This window comes from Eurytemora carolleeae, unplaced genomic scaffold, assembly GCF_000591075.1.
Source record: "Eurytemora carolleeae unplaced genomic scaffold, Eaff_2.0 scaffold418, whole genome shotgun sequence".
NCBI classification, from domain to species: Eukaryota; Metazoa; Arthropoda; class Copepoda; order Calanoida; family Temoridae; genus Eurytemora; species Eurytemora carolleeae.
The window spans coordinates 37,874-57,726 of NW_019396313.1; the positions used below are offsets into that span (position 1 = coordinate 37,874).

General features: G+C 31.2%; 2 protein-coding genes across 4 annotated transcripts in view; both read left to right on the plus strand.

Moving 5' to 3' along the window:
• LOC111700718 (uncharacterized) overlaps positions 1-12,284 on the plus strand; it is a gene marked incomplete at its 5' end in the record, with an annotated part of 47,738 nt that extends 35,454 nt beyond the window's left edge. Inside the window, 11 exon segments of one of the 2 annotated variants that reach the window (XM_023471728.1) lie at positions 62-130; positions 4,220-4,376; positions 5,638-5,663; positions 5,991-6,050; positions 6,412-6,472; positions 7,048-7,133; positions 7,399-7,496; positions 8,095-8,153; positions 9,571-9,673; positions 10,386-10,418; positions 11,182-12,282. In XM_023471728.1, the coding sequence (XP_023327496.1) occupies positions 62-130; positions 4,220-4,376; positions 5,638-5,663; positions 5,991-6,050; positions 6,412-6,472; positions 7,048-7,133; positions 7,399-7,496; positions 8,095-8,153; positions 9,571-9,673; positions 10,386-10,418; positions 11,182-11,333 (904 nt within the window). 2 annotated transcript variants of the gene reach the window in all.
• A 1,297-nt stretch (positions 12,285-13,581) lies between these two features.
• Positions 13,582-17,427, plus strand: LOC111700724 (uncharacterized). Of its 2 annotated transcripts, XM_023471736.1 has the most exons (9): positions 13,582-13,695; positions 13,831-13,944; positions 15,108-15,223; positions 15,634-15,691; positions 15,886-15,935; positions 16,092-16,131; positions 16,634-16,695; positions 16,775-16,822; positions 17,244-17,427. In XM_023471736.1, the coding sequence occupies exons 1-9, from the start codon at positions 13,618-13,620 to the stop codon at positions 17,347-17,349; spliced, it is 672 nt and encodes a 223-aa protein (XP_023327504.1). In that variant the 5' UTR covers positions 13,582-13,617; the 3' UTR covers positions 17,350-17,427. The 2 variants fall into 2 exon arrangements, with proteins under 2 accessions (XP_023327504.1, XP_023327505.1); XM_023471737.1 differs by lacking the exon at positions 16,775-16,822.
• The last annotated feature ends 2,426 nt before the right edge of the window (positions 17,428-19,853 follow it).

Genomic DNA, 19,853 nt, shown 5'->3' on the forward strand with positions numbered 1-19,853 from the left:
CCGCTAAACATGTATATTTCAGTTTGCTAGAACTTGAGGCCGCTAAACATGTTTATTTCAGTTTGTTAGAACTTGAGGCCGCTAAACGTGTTGAAAAAATCCGAAGAAGGCACAGACAAAGATTAATTAGGTAAAATTTATTATCAATAAAGTTGGACTTAGAAGAAATATTAGCCCTTAAAAAAAATATTTTTTTTCTTTGTTTTCTTTTAAAAAAATTTAAAATACCTTTTATAAGCAGTTTTTTTAACTTTATCATGTGCACTGCATGGTGACATAGATTATCAATAAAATTAGACTAAAAGATATATCAAAAAAACATTTCTTTGTTATGTTTTTCTTATCGTTTATTATTCATGTCCTGTGCCAGTGATCAAAAAGAAGTATAAATTTTCTTTACAAATATAAATTTTTTTTCTTTATTATCTTTGTTCTTATTCTACATTGATCATGTGCAATGACATAGATTATAAAAAAAATCTAGAGAAATATTAAATAACCTTAGAAATTTTCTTTTTTTCTTTCTTTATCTATATCTGATAACCTTTTTAAATCATTATAATGATATATAAAGATAAATAATTATTTATCTTTTTTTCTAATCTACGTTGATCATCTTTTTCTACATTGATCATGTGCATGGTGACATAGATTATCAAAAAAAATCTAGAAGAAATATTAAATAATATTTAAAAATATATTTTTTTTGTTTTCTTTTTCTATTTCATCAGTGCAGTGGCATAGATTTTCCAAAATAAAGATCTAGAAGAAATATTAAATAATATTTTAAAAAATATTTCTTTCTTTGTTTTCTTTTTCTAATTCATCAATGTAGTGAAATAGATTTTCAAAAAAAATTGATCTAGAAAATGTTATGAATACAGATCTACCTTGTAAAAGTCAAAAGTTGTTTTCAAAATTTATAATCATTCAAAATCTCGTAAATCATCTCAATAAATGTAAATTTCATGACATATGTTTCTGAAGCTAAAAAGATCAAGATACAAATATAGAGAAAAAACCTTGAACGCCGGCTGTGCATAGCAAGCTATTTATAAAAAGTACCACACCACAAAGCGAAATTTGAGTTTATAGTTGAAATTCTCAAAAAGGAATTGAATCTTTGACGCAACTTAAATTTTCTAAAACTTATTTCTTTGCAACCTGATGGTGTGAACCTTCGATATTTCAATATTTACACCCTGACATATCTAAGGTCTACGGCATTAAGTTGCACGGATAGAGCTAATAGAAAATCAGATTTTGTGGCAAAAACTCAATTCCTTTGCTCTCTAAGGGTTTATAACACTGCAAATTAAACAGTAGAGTAAGTTAAAATTCAAATAATGATAAACACTTTTAATATTTCAGTCTTAAATACAATTTAATCTAGTTTGACTTAAAGGGGCCTTTCACCTACTTGGGTAATTTCATAGTAAACTAATCAGCCTATCACTCCTGTATGCCGAGTCCATTAGCGCCTAATCCAATCAGGGTTCAGTCATGTGTTTGGTGTCTGTTCTAAACCAATAGAAATAGTATGGCGGTAACATTTATCTTTATATCTATCTCATTATCCAATTAGAGTTATGAATCCTTCAATCTGCGCTATCAGTAAATGGAAATATTTACTTTTACGGAAATAGCTATTTGCTAATCATTAGTAGTCAGGCTAGATTAGTCTTACTTCTCAAAGATATCCACGACCAGAGAAAAGGCCGATTTTTATCCTGAGGAAGTAGGGATAACGTTTTAAATCGTCAAATGTTTAAAACAAGTTTTATTTTGAAAATAGTCAATTTTAGAAATAATTTTGAAAAAAAATTAAGGACATCTATAATTAACTATTAGATACTACAATTTAATTTAATATTTGAAAAAAATGTTAATCCATGACTGTGGTACAAAAAGCATCAAATAGTGTCTACAAGGGTATCATACCTTTGCGCTGGAATTCTGAATGACATATCGGGTTTTCTTAGGCCATAGGTGTCTTTGAAAGTAAGACTAATACCAATGAATAGCTAATGGGATATTTGCTTACCTGCAAATTACCCAAATAAGTGAGTGTTCCCTTTAACACAAATGGTCTAGTTATTTTAATTTAACTCTTTAATCATTGTAAAGCTGTTTCGAGTTGATTTCAATCAGAAAATACGTACTTTACAATTATCATTTAAATCATCATTCCGTAAAAATTCAAATAGTTTTGCAGACATTTAAAAACTATTTCTTTGCACTATAATGCAAACACACAGTTTAATACAAGGTGTGAAAGAAATAAGTTTGGCGATGCATAATAAATGCTGCATTATTTTTCATTTTTTCATTTTGTAAACAAATCTCATCCCAATTCATACAATTTTCTCCTAAAAATAAATATCGCAAAAAAAGATTGTCATCATCAGGAGATTGTTTTAGTTTGACCAAAACCAGTTATAAAAATAGAAATATTTGAATTATTTCTCAGTTTTAGGATTTACGAAAAAAATGCGTGGGGTGGTGGGAAGCATTGTCTATATAAAAACGCTTTAAGCTAGTTTGTAAAATACTTTGAATGTATTACTAGAAAAAAGGGTGTGAATCGCCTTTAAACCTATAGTAACAATTGTCTAAAACGCAAATTTAACCGTTGTGTGTTCAAATCTTAGATTATATATCATATTAAAGGAACTGTAAGCATAATTCCAAGTGACCCTTCATGCAAATATGACAATGCCCGATTTACAACAGTGCTCTTAACCCTAGACAGGCGCGCTGGGGGGGGAGGGGGGTTTGGCGCTTCAACCCCCTCTAGTTGTTTTGACCTTGCACTCTTATTTTTTACACTATCATCGTGAATTTTTTTGACTTTGAATAAATAGAAAGAAATAGAGTCTTTTCCTCAAATTCTGATTTTCTAATTTCTATATTTTTGCAACCCAATATCATAGACCTTAGATTTTAAAATTATGAATTCTGTTAGATCAAATATTTTGAATTTGAAACATAAATGGTTTAAACCATCAGGTTGCAAATATATAGGGATTAGACCATTTAATTTAGTGGCAAAGACTCAATTTCTTTAAAAAATATTTGTAATATTTTTATGTACAGGGTAGGGTACAGGCCACAGGGAGGTGAAAAGTCCTGTCTGCGTAAAAAATAAATCTAAAATAACTTTTTATGAATAAAGCTAAAGATCTAAAAAGTAAATTTTTGAAAAGTCCATGAAAAATGAATGTAGAAACATGTGTCACATTTTGATATTTGTTTTTAACAAAAAAAAATATATATTTTTAACATTTTTTGGCATTTTATTTCAATCCTCCCTAGCACCCGAACTACAAAAGTTATCATTTAATATTTTTTTCATTGAGCTGGCCTTGAAAAATTGGTCTATGAACATGTATTTAAACCCTATGCCTTTACTCGAAGACCTTTTTTGAGGGGGGCGTGGGATCTACCCCCCCCCCCAGCCTTTATAGGGTTAAAAGCGTTATCTGTTTAAGTATGAATTAGTTATTCATGCATAAAATTTGGAAAACTGAATTGGAGATTTCTTTACAAAACTGGCAATTGCGCATTTCTACTACATTGTGAAATGTGAAAATTTATGAGGGGGGGGGGGGTATTCGAACGTTTTGAAATAAATTACGGAAGAGAAATAATTAATCATGATATAATAACTTCTAATGCTGATCACTCTCCGAGAGAATTCCACACATTTTTTTTCGCGAAAGGAATTGAGTCTTTGCCACAAACTCTGATTTTCTAATCACTATATCTCTGGAACAAAATGTTGCAGACCTTAGATATTTCAAACTATGAATTCTGTTAGATCAAATAATCTGAGTTTGAAATATCAAAGGTTTACAACATCGAATTCTAAAGATATTGAGGTTTAAATATTTGATTTTGTTCCAAAGACTCAATTCCTTTCGCGTTAATAATTTTCACGGAAAGAAATTTCGCAAAAAATACGAAATTTCACGAAAAAGTTTGCGAAATATGAACGAAAAATTTTCTCCTTTTTTGCAAAAGTTTTCATAAATTCTTTAATGGTGTATTAACGACTTTTATTTAATGTCTTGTTCACGAGTTGTCTACTTGTTGTTCACATGTAGTTTTTTTTTCAGTTTCTTTGATATTAAATACATACTAAAGATTAAACTAGCCTTGAGAATGATAAAAAGAGGAGATTCTAAAGTTTTTAGCTCGATCTATTTTTGTATTTTAGTGAGAGATCTATTAAAGAAGAGGATGACAATATCCAAACGAAAGTTCATGTGTCTGAAACAGTTCTAAAAGCTGATCCTAATCATGATCCTAATCATGAAGATGATCTTGATTTGACAGCATCATTTCTCAATACAGACTCTAACACAAAAACCAAGGAAAGATTTCATATAGAGATAAATATTTATTTATTATATTTTTATTTTTCCGGTTTAAAAAGGACTGAAATTGTATTTTTAAGTGACCGATCCACTCCATGCAAAGATGACGATGACCGATCCACTCCATGCAAAGATGACAATGACTGATCCACTCCATGCAACGATGACAATGACCGAACCACTCCATGCAAAGATGACAATGACCGATCCACTCAATGCAAAGAAGACAATGACTGATCCAGTCCATGAAAAGATGACAAAGACCGATCCACTTCATGCAAAGATGACAATGACCGACCCAATCCATGCAAAGATGACGATGCCAGATCCACTCCATGCAAAGATGACAATGACCGATCCACTCCATGCAAAGATGACAATGCCTGATCCACTCCATGCAAAGATGACAATGACCGATCAACTCCATGCAAAGATGACAATTACCGATCCACTCCATTCAAAGATGACAATGACCGATCCACTCCATGCAAAGATGACAATGACCGATCTACTCCATGCAAAGATGACAATGCTTGATCCACTCAATGCAAAGATGACAATGACTGATCAACTCCATGCAAAGATGGCAATGACCAATCCACTCCATGCAAAGATGACAATGACCGATCCACTCCATGCAAAGATGACAATGCCCGATCCACTCCATGCAAAGATGACAATTACCGATCCACTCCATGCAAAGATGACAATGCTTGATCCGCTCCATGCAAAGATGACAATGCCCGATCCACTCCATGCAAAGATGATAATGACCGATCCACTCCATGCAAAGATGACAATGACCGATCCACTCAATGCAAAGATGACAATGACCAATCCACTCCATGCAAAGATGACAATGACCGATCCACTCCATGCAAAGATGACAATGACCAATCCACTCCATGCAAAGATGACAATGCCGGATCCACTCCATGCAAAGATGACAATGTCGGATTGATTCCCAATGGTACCCTCAAACCTTTATCTGATTAATACTGAAGAAGATATTCTCGTTTTTTAAGTTAAGAATTGTTTATTTTTATAATTTTCTAAATTGTTCTTTTAAAGAGAAACTATATAACTAAAAATAATCAGATTTTAAAAAATTATAACCATTGATATCTAAATCCTGCTTGATGAGACACAATGTTAAAGGGTAGATCGGGCACGGCCATCTTCAAGAAACCCCAAAAAAGGGTGAAAATGTTGATACTTCTTCGATTTCTAATTTTTAAACATTATGAAACTTTTCCAGGAAAAGGTGAAAGGATTCGATTTAAGGAAAGCAAAACTGAATTTTTACAAAATATTGTTTCAATTGTTTTATAGTTTTGTTAAAATATTTTCCTAGTTAAAGCTACTGTTAACGAAATAATAGCATGTCCAAGTCAAAACTTAACAATTATGAGTAAAATATCTATACATGTGTTTAAATCTGAAAATTTCCTTCATTGGCTCTGCAGCATCAATCGTCTTTCTTGTACATTAAACAAATCGTAGGTTTAATGAAATATTCGTGAATTTGACATGCTCCTCCTCTCTAATTTTAAAATTTAAAAAGAAGACAAAACTGTTTTCATTTTTTCATATTTTTTGTTTTGTTTTTAGTATTCTGCTCAATACCAAATATCTTATAATTTTGTTCTCAAGTATAACAATCACATTTAGGAATAGTTTAAAACAAGTAAATACAAATAATTATAATAATAATTTTGAAAATAATAATAATGATAATAAAAATGATAATGATAATGATAGCAATATAATAATGATAAAAAATGATTATTATAATAATGATAATTTAACAGAATTAAAAATAGTGATAATAATAATGATAGTAATGATGGCAAAATTAAAAACTTTTATTTTTGTAATTTAGTAATTACTACGAGTTTTTCAATTAAAGCAGAAATTCATATTCTTAAATAGTTTTTGTAGATTGTTATAAATATTGATGATATTAATGATAAAAAATAATAATTGTCATTAACATATGATTAATTTGATAATAATAAACTATGTTTATCAGTTATGTTAGTTTCTGCACTTTTCTACCCAGCTATGCAATAATTCACCTAGGCATGGAACCGGTATGAAATAAAAAATTATTCCAAAACATGTTAGTTAGTTTTTTCTATCTTAGATAGACATTTAACTGCATACTCAGTTTAACTACCTTACATAGCCGGTCTGTCCCTTTAAGACATATTGAGTTTAAATATCAAAACCTTTTTCAGCCAGTTGACAGAGTCTAACTGCCTTTTTAATTTTTGATAAACTAAATTTCTAAATGGAGATTTTAAATTTACCTGGCAGTACGTTTAGTTATTTTGTTTATGTTTTTAAAGGAACTGTTAGTGAATTGTTTCAAGTGACCCTTCATTTAAGAAAGGAATATTTACGATTCACGGTACAATTTAAACCTTGATGTGATTATAAGTATTGTAGATCATGTAAATTTTCCATGTTTAGAAGTTGTTACTTGTGTTAATATCTCCATTGAACGTTTAAAGCAAGAAATGTACAAGATACCTTTCAAGAGTTTTTAATAACAAAATCATCTAATTCATACTTTCTCAGTCAAAGCTTTTGGATTAGACATGTCACCTTTTTTTGTTTCAACAGAAGGTCACTTGAAATTACTTTTACTCTCTCTGTCTGTCAGGGAAGTGTGAATATACTAGTGGCTGTGTTAAACGGCTGTGATCTGTTTGGCCGGCTCAGCGCAGCTATCCTAGTCAACAAAATTAGGTAGATATTCTATCAATCAATGCCAGAACAAAATCTAATATTTTGTGTGAAATTTTAAAATCATTGAATATATTTTTAAATTAGAAACATTTAAATAAATAAGATACTAAAACTTTTGTATGATTTTCCTGAAATTCGGTTCATCACTGGAAACTTAAGATGTCAGCAATTAAAAACTTTTTGTAAATAAAAAAAAAATCTAAATGTTAGATCATTTAAATCTTTTTGATTATTTTAATCCCCATATATAATATATTTATTTTAGGTTTAAATCTCGATATGTTTATATCCTGTGTATGGCCCTCTCCGGCCTGGCTATGGCCATCTTAGGCCTAAATACTAGATACTACTTTATAGTCCTAGGGACACACTTTATAGCAAAACATTATTAACCGGAAAATATTGAGTAAAATGTAAAGAATAATAAATAATAAAACAATTTTAAGCAGAGTTGCCTCAAAGGCAAAAATATATAATCTTTTCAAATATTTAAAACAAATACTTAGTTATTTTGCCTTGAAATAATCGACACGAAGTTGCAGAATGGCAACAGTTTAAAAGATTTGATTTAAAATTTAGATTTTTTAATTTTAGTTTATCAAAGTTATTGTAAATCTAATAAACTGATCTGTTTCCTAATCCCTATCTTTGCAACCACCTGAAAGTGTGATCTAGCACAACATCAATTTACACAGATATAAGAATTAAAGTACAGTAATAAACAGGAAAATCTAAAATAGGAAGACGACTTTCTTGTTGTAAATAGTTTTACTAGACACTCATTAAATCACCAATTAAGTGAAATGGGTCTGTTTTCATTACACAATTGCTGCGTCAAATGCTCTTTGGCCTCTTTAAAGTCATAACTTGATTCTAAAAGTCTTCTCGCTACTTCAGAGATTTCTGGTTATCAATGTACTTATAGATAAATCAGTTCCTTTGTAAAGTGAAGTGTGTTCAGTTAGTTGTTTTATTGGAGCTCTAACTGGTTTACACATTGGTGTTGCACCAAATATGCAGGTACATAACAACATACAGATGCATAACAACATACAGGTACATATCAACATGCAGGTAATAAAAGCTTGCAGGAAATTAACATGCAAATACAAAACAACATGCAGAATGCAGATACATAACGACATGCGGATACATAAAAGCTTGCAGGTACATCAACATGCAGGTACATAACAACATGTAGGTGCATAACAACATACAGGTACATAACAACATGCAGATACATAACAACATGCAGATACATAAAAACATACAGGTACATATCAGCATGCAGGTACATAAAAACATGCAGGAACATTTGCAGCATGCAGATACATAACAACATGCAGATGCATAACAACATGCAGATACATAACAACATACAGGTACATATCAGCATGCAGGTACATAAAAACATGCAGGAACATAACAGCATGCAGATACATAACAACATGCAGATACATAACGTGCTAATTGCATTGCAGATAAATAACATGCAGGTAAACAACATGCAGGTAACAATATGCAGGTTCATAACAGCTTGCAGGAACATTACATGCAGTAACATACCAACATTCAGGTACAGGGTGTCCCACGAAACATGACAGTATGCAGGACGACTTGAATGTCGTCTTGATTTTTGATATAATTTGCTGCGTTTATTTGTCAACCTAATTTTAGAAGTAAATTTCTAGAGATAATAATCACAAAATTTTCCTTGTCCTGCCATTTCCAAAATGTGGTGTGCCTTTTTTGTGCTTTCAATATTGCCCGAGATATGAAGAATTTCGTTCAGATTTCGACAATTTTGCTTTTATTTAACAAAATTGAAATCTGAACCAAACTCTTTATATCTCAGGTAATATTGAAAGCACAAAAAACACAGACAACTTTTTGGAAATGCCAGGGCTAGGAGAATTATGTGATAATTGTTTCAAGAATCATACATGTTAAAGTAGATAGAAGACTAAATGTCACAAATAAATTCAAATACCAAAGACGACTTTCAAGTCGTCTTCCTATTGTCATGTTTCGTGGGACACCCTGTATATAACAACATGCAGGTACATATTAACATTCAGGTACATATCAACATGCAGGTACATAACAACATGCAGGAACATAACAACATGTATGTACATAACAACATGCAAATACATTACATAAAGGCACATATTATATTCAGGTACATAACATCATGCATGTACATTACATAGTACATACCATTTTGGTCCACTTTATGACAAAAAGCAGAAATCGTCAAATGTCGTCGTCCAATAATTGGAACTTATAACTTAAATGTTTTTAAAGAAGTTTTTGTCAAAAAGTGTATATTTATATTGTTTCCCATCCGCACGGAACAGAGACGATATTGAAGTCGTCACTTAATTCCCATGTTTATCGGGACACCCTGTAGTTGAATGTAGCCCTGATGTTGCAGGGTGAAGAGTTAGGTACGGATCAGGTTCGATACAGCTACCCTCTTCAATATCTTGCTCAAGGGTTCATCAGTCTAATCGGTCCTGTCTCTGTTTCCCTACTAGGTTAGTTATTCAACCAAGGCAGTTATATTCAAATTTTAAAATTTTGATTTAGTTTATATTCATTGCTATATACAAAGGACATTTATAGTACATTGGAGCACATCCAGAGTATAATTTTTATATTACAAAATCAAACAGTTTCCCAAAAACGAGTTCTAAATCAAACAGTTTCCCAAAAACGAGTTCTAAATCAAACAGTTTCCCAAAAACGAGTTCTAAATCAAACAGTTTCCCAAAAACGAGTTCTAAATGCTAAAATTAAGAGTTTTTTTATGAAACTTCAGCAGAAAATAATTTTAATTACTTTCGCCCATCTATTTATGGGAAATGTATAGCAAAATATATTTTGATGTTTTGATACAGTGACACCCTTAATAACGAATACATCGGATGAATTTATCAAATGTCGTCTTGACAATTTTTCAATGAGTTTTAAACTATATTTGGTAAATTTCAGTATTTGCGAAAATAAATAAATAGCCATGAATATGCGGGAACAGATTTAAAGAGTTCCATATAATCATTTAATTAAAAAACTAAATATCTGCAACATTCCATTATCAGAAAGTGAAGAATACGACATTTGATGAATTCTTTCGATGTATTCGTCATTAAGGGTTTCAATGTATAAAAAAATCGAAGTCTATGCTTTTAATTCATTACGATTTTTTAATCTAATGATTTAGCTTATCTTACTTTATATTCATTTTAGCCGATGCATTGGAATTCGCCTCAGCTTATCTAGGTAAAACAAAAATTGAATTGAAAGTCCAAAATAACATCAAAATTTGTAAAGGGACTGAAAGCATAATTTAAGTTACGCTCCATACAACGACGGCAATGCCTAATTTAAAAGGATCAAATTCAGAAAATTGATAATATTATTTATACGTCCGTATTATGTGACCAGAGCTGGGAACTTTTGAATGGTGAAGATCAGGATTAATGCTTGATCCACACTTTTTCTTAATCTCGAGATTAAAAAATGCTTTTCTCTCCTCTTGTTATTAATCTCCAGATGAATTAATGAGCGGGATTAAGGATATCCCATTCTAAAGGTTTCAGCTCTGAACTCCCACCAATGGCAGTGCAGTATACTGGTTATGTGATACAGACGCCCTCACGTAATAATGATACTGCACTGACATCGGTGGGAGTTCTGGTCATAAAAGGGCGTATTTCTTTACTATCAAGTATATCTATTAAAATGAAAAATTATTAAATTCAAACAAAAATAGAAGGAAAATAAGTTTCTTAGGCTATTCTGGGATATTTTCGTTTTTAGATTGGTTATGTTTTGCTGAATATGGTCCGTTTAAATCTACCATTTTCATACACAATTTTAAATATATAAATTTTCTTAAAAATTTGACTCACTTTTATATTAATTTCCTGAGACAGGAACAAGAACTCCTATGGGTCTTAATCAACTCCTAAAATGCATAGATTTCAGCCTATATCCCTTTTTCATTTTTCCTGTACAGTCCCTTTAATAGATTTAATTTTAGTTCTAGGATCCATTCTGTGTGCTGGTTCTGCTGTTTTTGCTTTGTTTCCATTTGCTGAAAAATATGAAAATAATAAATTGATTAAATCTTTATATTGTATTTGTAAAGTTGAGAGGTCAATGAAATACTTGTATTACAAGGTATTAATTTAAGTTTCTGCAATAATCACAATAATTAAATTATACAAATTTTCTTGTTTTCTCAAACTTTTTTAAAACGAAAAAAATGATGCAAACCTTTTTAACTCTGACCTGGCCGGCAGGAAAGCTAGTTTTAAGACCAGTTAGAGTATAAAATGTTTGATTTTTTTTGGAAATCTGAAACCCTTTAAAAAGTCCGCGAAACAATTTTTTTCTTAAAATTTGATGATTTGTATTTACAGTATTTCAAATAATTCATTTATATTAGTCTGTCTGGCTGGTTTCCTAAAACCATTAAAAGTTTTGAACAGAATTAGTTCAGATATAAATATGAAATTCGAATTATGACTATGAGCCTCGCAAAATGACCCTCGAAGCCTCCTGATTTGCAGAATGACCTCTAAGCCCCTCAAAATCCTCTCCGTGCCTCTCGCTACGTATTCAAGCCTCTACAGCTCTTTCTCCACATCCACCATTTTGATATCTTTAAAGAATAAAATGAACTCGATAAAGTTCTTAGTATGGAAAATATACTTATAAATTGTAAACCTCAGAGGTTAAACCTTGTGAAATGTTTCTGTTTATTACTACTGCAAATACAATGCACAAGAAATGATATAAACCAAAATCTGCTTCTATTTTTTCCGAAACTTAGAAAAATAAATAGTGTTTTTATTTCAAGTTTAAACCTTGTAAACCTATCGTTTTCTCTTGAACCTTATTAACTACTTAAATTGCTATAGTACTATAGCCCACTTCTATATGTAAAACTCTTTTTCGCGTAATCGCAAACTTTTCGTAAATCTTCCTATCATCTCTTGAACATTTTTACTGTACTACTAGCTATAAAGTTATAGCTAATATATTTTTGTAAAAAATTGCTTTTTCGTACACAGTAACTCTGTTAATAATTACATGTAAATTTTGTCAACCGAAATAACTTTACGGAAATAAAAAATATTTCGTTTAAAAAAAAAGAATAATTGGCTGTTATACAGCAAACGCAATTTTTTTCTTCAAAAAATCTCAATATTATACAAAAGTTTTAATGCCATAATAAACAATTAAACGTTGAAAATTGACACGGGAAGCCGTAGTACAATTTCCGAGATGGGTCAACCTTTCCGGTCCCAGTTTGTACTGTATCGCCCGGACATTGGGTAAATAAAGCAGACACTCAATTGGACTAGCCGGTGCAACAAGGTTGACGCGGTCAGACTTTAGGTTGAATTTACTTTTACTAAAGGGTCAGAGGTGCGGCGTGTCGAGTCTGACACCAATTGTTTTGACCCCAATTAAAAGTTTTAAGATGCTTTTGATCAACCGCATTAACATTCAATTTTTGAAAGGTCTCGATCTTCAAATGATCGTCATTTCGCTAAGAATGCCGGATGGGAATCATTTTGAAGTCTGTATTGAAATATTGAAAGCGCTACCAAAATCCTGTTTTAGAATTTTATGCATGATAAGTTTGCTTTTATTAGTTTATAGTTTTCTCTATTAACTTCAACGATTGTTAGAATGATTTATAAAACCGATTATATTAATTGTTTTGAAAAATCGTTATGGTGAATATCTTTAGTCGCAGAAAACAATTTTTCGTTATGTATTACAAGCAAATTTATTAAGCATAACTTTTTGAAAGAGGAACAACATCTAAAATTTTTGTGTCAAGTCTTAAAAACTTCAAAATGATACCCATCAGCTTACTTTCCGGACCACTTCAGTGTTACATAAAAGAAAGTGCCATTTACAAAAAAATATGAGCTAAAAGCGTTGAGTGTGATTGTGATATGGTTTTAGATGGTTTATAATTTTTTAATGCTTTTTTCTGATCTATAGGATTTTTTGTTTTGTATTTTTTCTTTAATTCTATGTTATGAAAATGGAAATTTCATAAGAATGGTTGAAAGAAGCACAAGCAAGACTGCAAGAGGCGACGGTAAAACACGCCAAACTAAACTAAAGATAAGTCCATGTCAAACAAACTCGACAAAGGAATGACTAATGACGGTACATTTTAGTTCATTGTACCGGGCCAAATTTCAACTAGCTAGGGAAAGCAGTACAGTACAAAGACCATATGAGGAAAACGGGACTGTTCGTCAAATGAATGATCCCCTACTGGTGAAATTCATGTGCCATGCACCATGCTATTCAATTTTATTTTATCGAATTGTAAAGGTTTTACGGTATAAACAACAACACATGGGTTTACAAGCTTGAGACATATAACAATGAACAAATGTTTTTAGTAATCCGCGAGTAGTTCGACGAAAATCTCGCAAACGTCAAAATGTTGGAATTAAAGCTTGTCACATCTGATGTTATAATATTATTCACAGCTGCCGTACTAGGAACAGCTTTCTATAATGTAAGTTTTTTATTTCTTTCAAGGCAAAGTATAAATTATTAGACCACCATTTTACATTAAAGTCTTGCATGTTTTTAAGTACAACGCAATAAAATGGCTTGCCTTCGAAGCAATCATTTTCTTTCAAAATTTAAGGCATACCAACATATGCCTGCAAGCAGTGAAGCTGATGAGGATGAGAGGGAGGGTGGCCAAGATGAAGATGACATAAATGAAGAAACAGAAAACGAGATTAACAGACAAATCCAGGTATTTATACATAAATTCATTAAGTACAAAGTAAAGATTTATCCCATTATGTTGAGTCAGCATCCATAAAAAAATGTAAGGCATTACAGGTTTCAAAAAACAAAATGTAATTACATAATCATTTGAAAAAATAGGAAATTGAGTTGGACAGGTTAAGCACTTAAAAGTTTTGCTTTACAGCTTATATAACATTGACGTTCAAGTGTGTGTCAACCATTTATGTAAGTCTTATTAAACAGAAAGTTTAATAAACTTTTAAAATCTAAACATAAAAATGATTAGTTTTATTCACACAGAAAAAAATCCCAAAATACGTCAATTTTAGAAATAAAATTTGTTTATAGACCTAAATCAACGAGCATTTAAGATATTAATATCAAGCTATTCAAAGCACCGCGTGATATTTAGACGTGAAAGAAAAGATAGATGTTCACTGAAGTGTATACTTACTACATACATAAAGTGGTAATATACAGAAGTAATCTATAAAAAAGTGGAATATTTTAACATTTTTTTTTAATTTTTGACCTTTTATATAGTTTTCAGTATAAATTTGGGAACCTTATTTTAGAAATAGGTTCTGTCCTAGAGAACGATTTTTGGACCCCCCCCCCCGGGTCCCCCCTCCTATCAATTATTTATTTTTTATTATTTAGGGTTAGGTTAGGTTAAGACACTTTCTGGGCCGAGCTCTACGGCTAGGACAGGCTAGGGGGACGAGTGGGGGTTCCAAAAATCGCTCTCTAGGAAATTACCTAGAAATACTTTTTTCTTAATACAATAATAATCACAAAAAAAAATTCAAAATGCGGTCTTCCATTTTTTTTTAATTTCAAAAAAAAAACATTATTAAATAAAACCCAAAGTCTCCAAGCGTGTACTAAATTATTCGTATACTTCTGGACCAAATTGGCAAACAAATTTTTTGAGGTAACCCTTGAGTGCCTTGGGCGGAACATAGGATAAAAAAATTGGATCTCAAATTTTTAAAAATCTGTTATTTTTAAAATTCGAAATTGGTATTTTCAATAAACCCATTTTTTGGCTCAAAATTAGACATTTAGTGTCTAATAGAACATATACATATATTCAACTCCCACCGAACTACTTTAAATTAGTTTGGTTGAATTATTATCCTAATATTGTAAAAATATTTGGTTTAGTTTGACTGGAAAGAAGAGAATATAGATGGCCCACTAGACGAAAACCTTATCATTGGAAGATATACATACTCAAGGGGGGAAAATATTGAACAAATGTTCGAGTTTCTTCAAGTTCCGTAAGTTATTGATTAAATGTTAAATATGATGTGTTGCTTTGGGAGTCTTCTAATTTAATGTTGAACTTTTCATAATACTGCCTCAGTCATATATAAAATTATTAATTCAATAAAGAAGACCTTCTACCAAGCGTTCAAACAGCATGAATACACATTATATGTAAACAAAGAGGAGATACCATTTAACTGATCTCGTTTTTTACTTTAAACTTTTAGTTGACAAAAAGTTTGTCCGAAATCATAAAAAAAGTCGTCTTCATTGAAATGAAATAAACGCCAATCACTTTACAAGACCAAAACTCTTAAATTCAAAGTCTTAAATAAAAATATTTTGGGCTCATCGTGATGGTAATGATGAGCATGAAAATGATGATGATCATGAAAATTATGAAAATGATAATGATGTCTAGATATTGGAAGAGAGTGATCCTCTGGGTGTTTCCTGTTAAGTGCAGGCTTATGAAACTGGTAATAATTACAGTTCATAGTAAAATTGTTTAGTTTATAGTAAAACTGTTTAGTTTATAAAAAAAACTGTTTAGTTCATAGTACAACTTCTGTTTAGTTTATAATACAACTGTTTAGTTTATAGTACAATTGTTTAATTAATAGTACAACTGTTTAGTTTATAATAAAACTGTTTAATATATGGTACTGTTTAGGCCTCTGGAAAATGGAAGTACATATTTTCCTATGGAGCGTTTAGTCATTTGTAAGTTTATTATATATTCTTATATAACAACTAAATAGTCACTAAATAGTTTGACTTAGTATCAGTCAGATCCAGGGGGGGGGGGTAATCATTTTGACTTTCAAAATAAACATCGTGAAACACTTTCCTAGGTATAGTATAACATCTTTATTTTAGGCATAAACACTGGAATTTTGATATGGGACATCATAAAATGGTAGGTTTTTATTAGGAATAATGTTGTGTTCAGTCATGCAGCATGCAAATTACAGATCCTAAGTGAATCTTCTGAAAGATTTGAATTGTTTAACTAATAATCATCTTAATAAGTTTAACTTCAAGTGATCATCTTTGCAAAGATACAGCAATGTCCAATTTACATTATTAATAAAGGTTTGTCTAATAAATCAGAATTAAATATAAATATTCATGATTTTCAATTGTCAAACAGTCAGGTCTCTACACAAGGTTATAGAGCATGAATTCTTCTGCAGGAAACCTGGAAAAACTACAATATCTTCAACATTGTTGTTCAGATAAAGGTTTCAAGGGTACCCTTGTTAAACGGGCATTGTATGGAGGTTCACTCGAAATTATGCTTATTACTATTTATTATAAAATTAATAATCTGATTTTTATAATTTTCATTTTTATTAGTAAAAGCTTAGTTATTGGTTAAGCTCAGTTTTAATTTTTGATTGCATAAATAAATGTTTTAGTTACAAGCTCCATTCAGTGATTTAGAATTGGAGTACTTTGTCAGCACTAAAGGATCAAATAGGTAAAATAAATTACATATTCACAAAGTGCCAGTTTGTTTTGATACAATCATATATTAATTCAAAAGTATTGTTTCTTAGGTTAATTAGTGCCATGACACTTTATAAACCGTATGATGATAGATTCAGGTGAATATTTAGTTGAACTGCTGTAACAATATAATTTATTAATTATTAAGTATTTAGCTAAAAGTTAATTTCATGGTATTTTTCTAAAGTATCCATTTATAATGTTGTGGAATAATCAGTGACCAGAGCTGAGCTGGGAACTTTAGAATGGTGGATATCGGGATTAATGCTTGATCCACTCTTTTTCTTAATCTCCAGATTAAATATTGCTTGTTTTCCTCAAGAATTTAATCTCCAGATTAATTAACAGATCAAGATTAAGAATATCACATTCTAAAGTTTTCAGCTCTGAAGACTTTAAAATTGGATACATTTAATCTCGATTGCTTAATCTGAATATCAAATGTGGACTCGTATAATTTATTGAATTTGTGTGTAAATTGTAAATTGTATGTTGGATAATAATATATTTAATTTCTAGGAGTATAATTGAAGAAAGAGTATTTACCAATGCTGGTGTTGTTCAAGTTATAAGGATTGCAGAGAAACCAGATCTCTCATGTACACTGTACTGGACTAGAGATTAGTTACAATATTATCAATCAGCCTATCATGATATTCAAAATTTTAGTCATTTTAGATTAAATAAAAAGTTTTTGGATTTATGTTTTTGTTATATACAATAAACATGTATTATTTCATTAGTAGTAAACATACATACAAGTATGTCTAGACAATTTAGCCATGTTTAAAAGTATGTATGAATGTATAAAGAGTGAGTCTGGTACATATCTTTGCTGCTTAGCAGCGAATATAACAAAATAATAACAGAGAGAAACCAAATTTGAATATTTAATACAAATATTTTATATTCGCCCAATTGGGTTTTGTCTGGGATATTTGTGTTTCCTAGCATCTAAATTGTAAACAATACAGAGAAGCACAATTTGGATCCATATTGAAATTTTATTTTTTTTCGCCCTCTTGAATTTTAGCCAGATAAGAAGAGCAGTGGGAGGAATAAACATTCCATACATTAAAGTTAAATTGTGAATAATATCAATATTACATATCTGTATACAGTTTTTAGTTACTCAAGAGCTGTCTGTTATCCACTTTGTTAGCCTGAGATTAGTAAGTAATATTACTTCTGAGGGTTTAATTAAATTCTATTCAGAATATACAGGACTAGCAAAATATGTAACAAATACTCTAACAATAGCATCTTGCAGATATGCATCCCTCCTTACCCTATCTGTCTCCCGTCTTGTGCTGATCCTTAGTCCAGCCTACTTCCAAAGTATCAACAGAAAACTGGTTCTAAGGCTATCAATAGCCTTCTTAGCTTCGGCCGCACTATTTGACTTTCTGCTAAATCATGTCAGATGTATGCCTACCCATTCATCTGGGTATGAATCAATCAGTATGCTACGAACAAGATTAGTTGTTGGCATTGCTGTTCAAGTGTCAAATCAAACAGAATCAAACACAACTTGTATAGATCAGACACCAAGAACAGGGTGCATCGAGTTTCTCTTACCCCCCATCCTACTCTTCTTGTCCGCATTACTTGAAGCCATCAAAATTGTAATTTATATGGAGAGAGTATTTAGAAAGGCAAAACAAAATACTCCATCTGGACAACCTCCTGCCCACAGCCGTGAGTGTAATAAAGTTGTCAAACATGAGAGCATCAGGACAAAACAAAATCGAACAATCTAAGCTAAAAAGATCAAGGTACTTTGGGGATATCCGGACTGAGAGGACACAGAGACTAAAGATGCGGAGGTTATCCCTTCAGGATTCAGTTGTTCCAGCTTCAAGGACTTTAGCAGTACATCCAGTACCAATCAGCTCATAGATTCAGCTTCAAGGACTTCAGTAGTACATCCAGTACCAATCAGCTCTATAGATTCAGCTTCAAGGACTTCAGCAGTACATCCAGTACCAATCAGCTCTATAGATTCAGCTTCAAGGACTTCAGCAGTGCATCTAGTACCAATCAGCTCTATAGAATCAGCTTCAAGGACTTCAGCAGTACATACAGTACCAATCAGCTCTATAGATTCTTCAGCTATGTTCAAGAAGACAATAATCAAGCCTATCAAGGACTTCTTACTAAGATCTTCAACCATAACCTTTATTATCAGCATAATTGTAGTTCTTACTGCAATCATCCTGATTCTAAGATATGATGGTTACCATAGTAAGAGCTCACTTCGACTACTGACTAGTATGATTCGCATCATAGACTTAGTTATGCCAGTTCTTTTGGTTCTCTTTGATTCTCAAGCTTTAAACTTTATACAAGTTTCTTTAGTTCAAATAGTTAACTAAGAATGCTTTGGTTACAGTTATTATATTAGTTGTGTCAAAATTATCCTTTTTTCTGATCTTCATTAACTGTGAATAATATGGATAGTGTAAATATCTGTTGTTCTTATGATCTAATTTCTTTGTTCGAATTTTGGCAAACTTTATCTTTAACTCGAAAGACTCTTGAAACTATATTATGTTTGTATTTATATTTGTCTTACCAGTTGTGAATGTGTAAGCTTTAAATGAAACAGTTTAAAAAAACAGTCATTCTATGAATGTTTGGAAATAAGCTTATAAATATATGGTTTACGTTTTAACTATTTAATTTTTATTTTTTATCAAACTAGGCTCTCAGGGCGCTTCGCACCCATCTTTTATTTCAATGAAGAACATGTTCTCTGTGTGTATATTGTAAAACAAAAACAAACAAATATTTTGTAGAGTTTATTAAAAATTTGCGGATTTTCAAAATTTTAAAAATCGAAATTGTTAGAGGCAAATTTTTGAAAATTTTATCATCCATAAACCATCATGGGGGTCATGCGGGTCCAACACAAAATTTGGGCCCCATCAGTTAAGTTGTTTTGACGTTTATTGGACACAAACAGACAGACAGACAAGCAAAGTATATGTAATAAATGCCCATCCTTTTAGATCAGTACCATTCCAGGTATAACTTCCGTATCCTTAGGCATCTTTCTTACAAGATACAACTCAATCACGAACTTTTCCGTTCAAATATACTTTAGTCAATATCAAACCCGATACGACT

Bases quoted from the DNA above. Each gene is read 5' to 3' on its own strand.
- LOC111700724 (XM_023471736.1), top strand. From the start codon at position 13,618: ATGTTGGAATTAAAGCTTGTCACATCTGATGTTATAATATTATTCACA. The intron at 16,132-16,633 runs GTAGGTTTTTAT...TAAATGTTTTAG, and splicing joins ATATGGGACATCATAAAATG to TTACAAGCTCCATTCAGTGA. The intron at 16,696-16,774 runs GTAAAATAAATT...ATTGTTTCTTAG, and splicing joins AGCACTAAAGGATCAAATAG to GTTAATTAGTGCCATGACAC.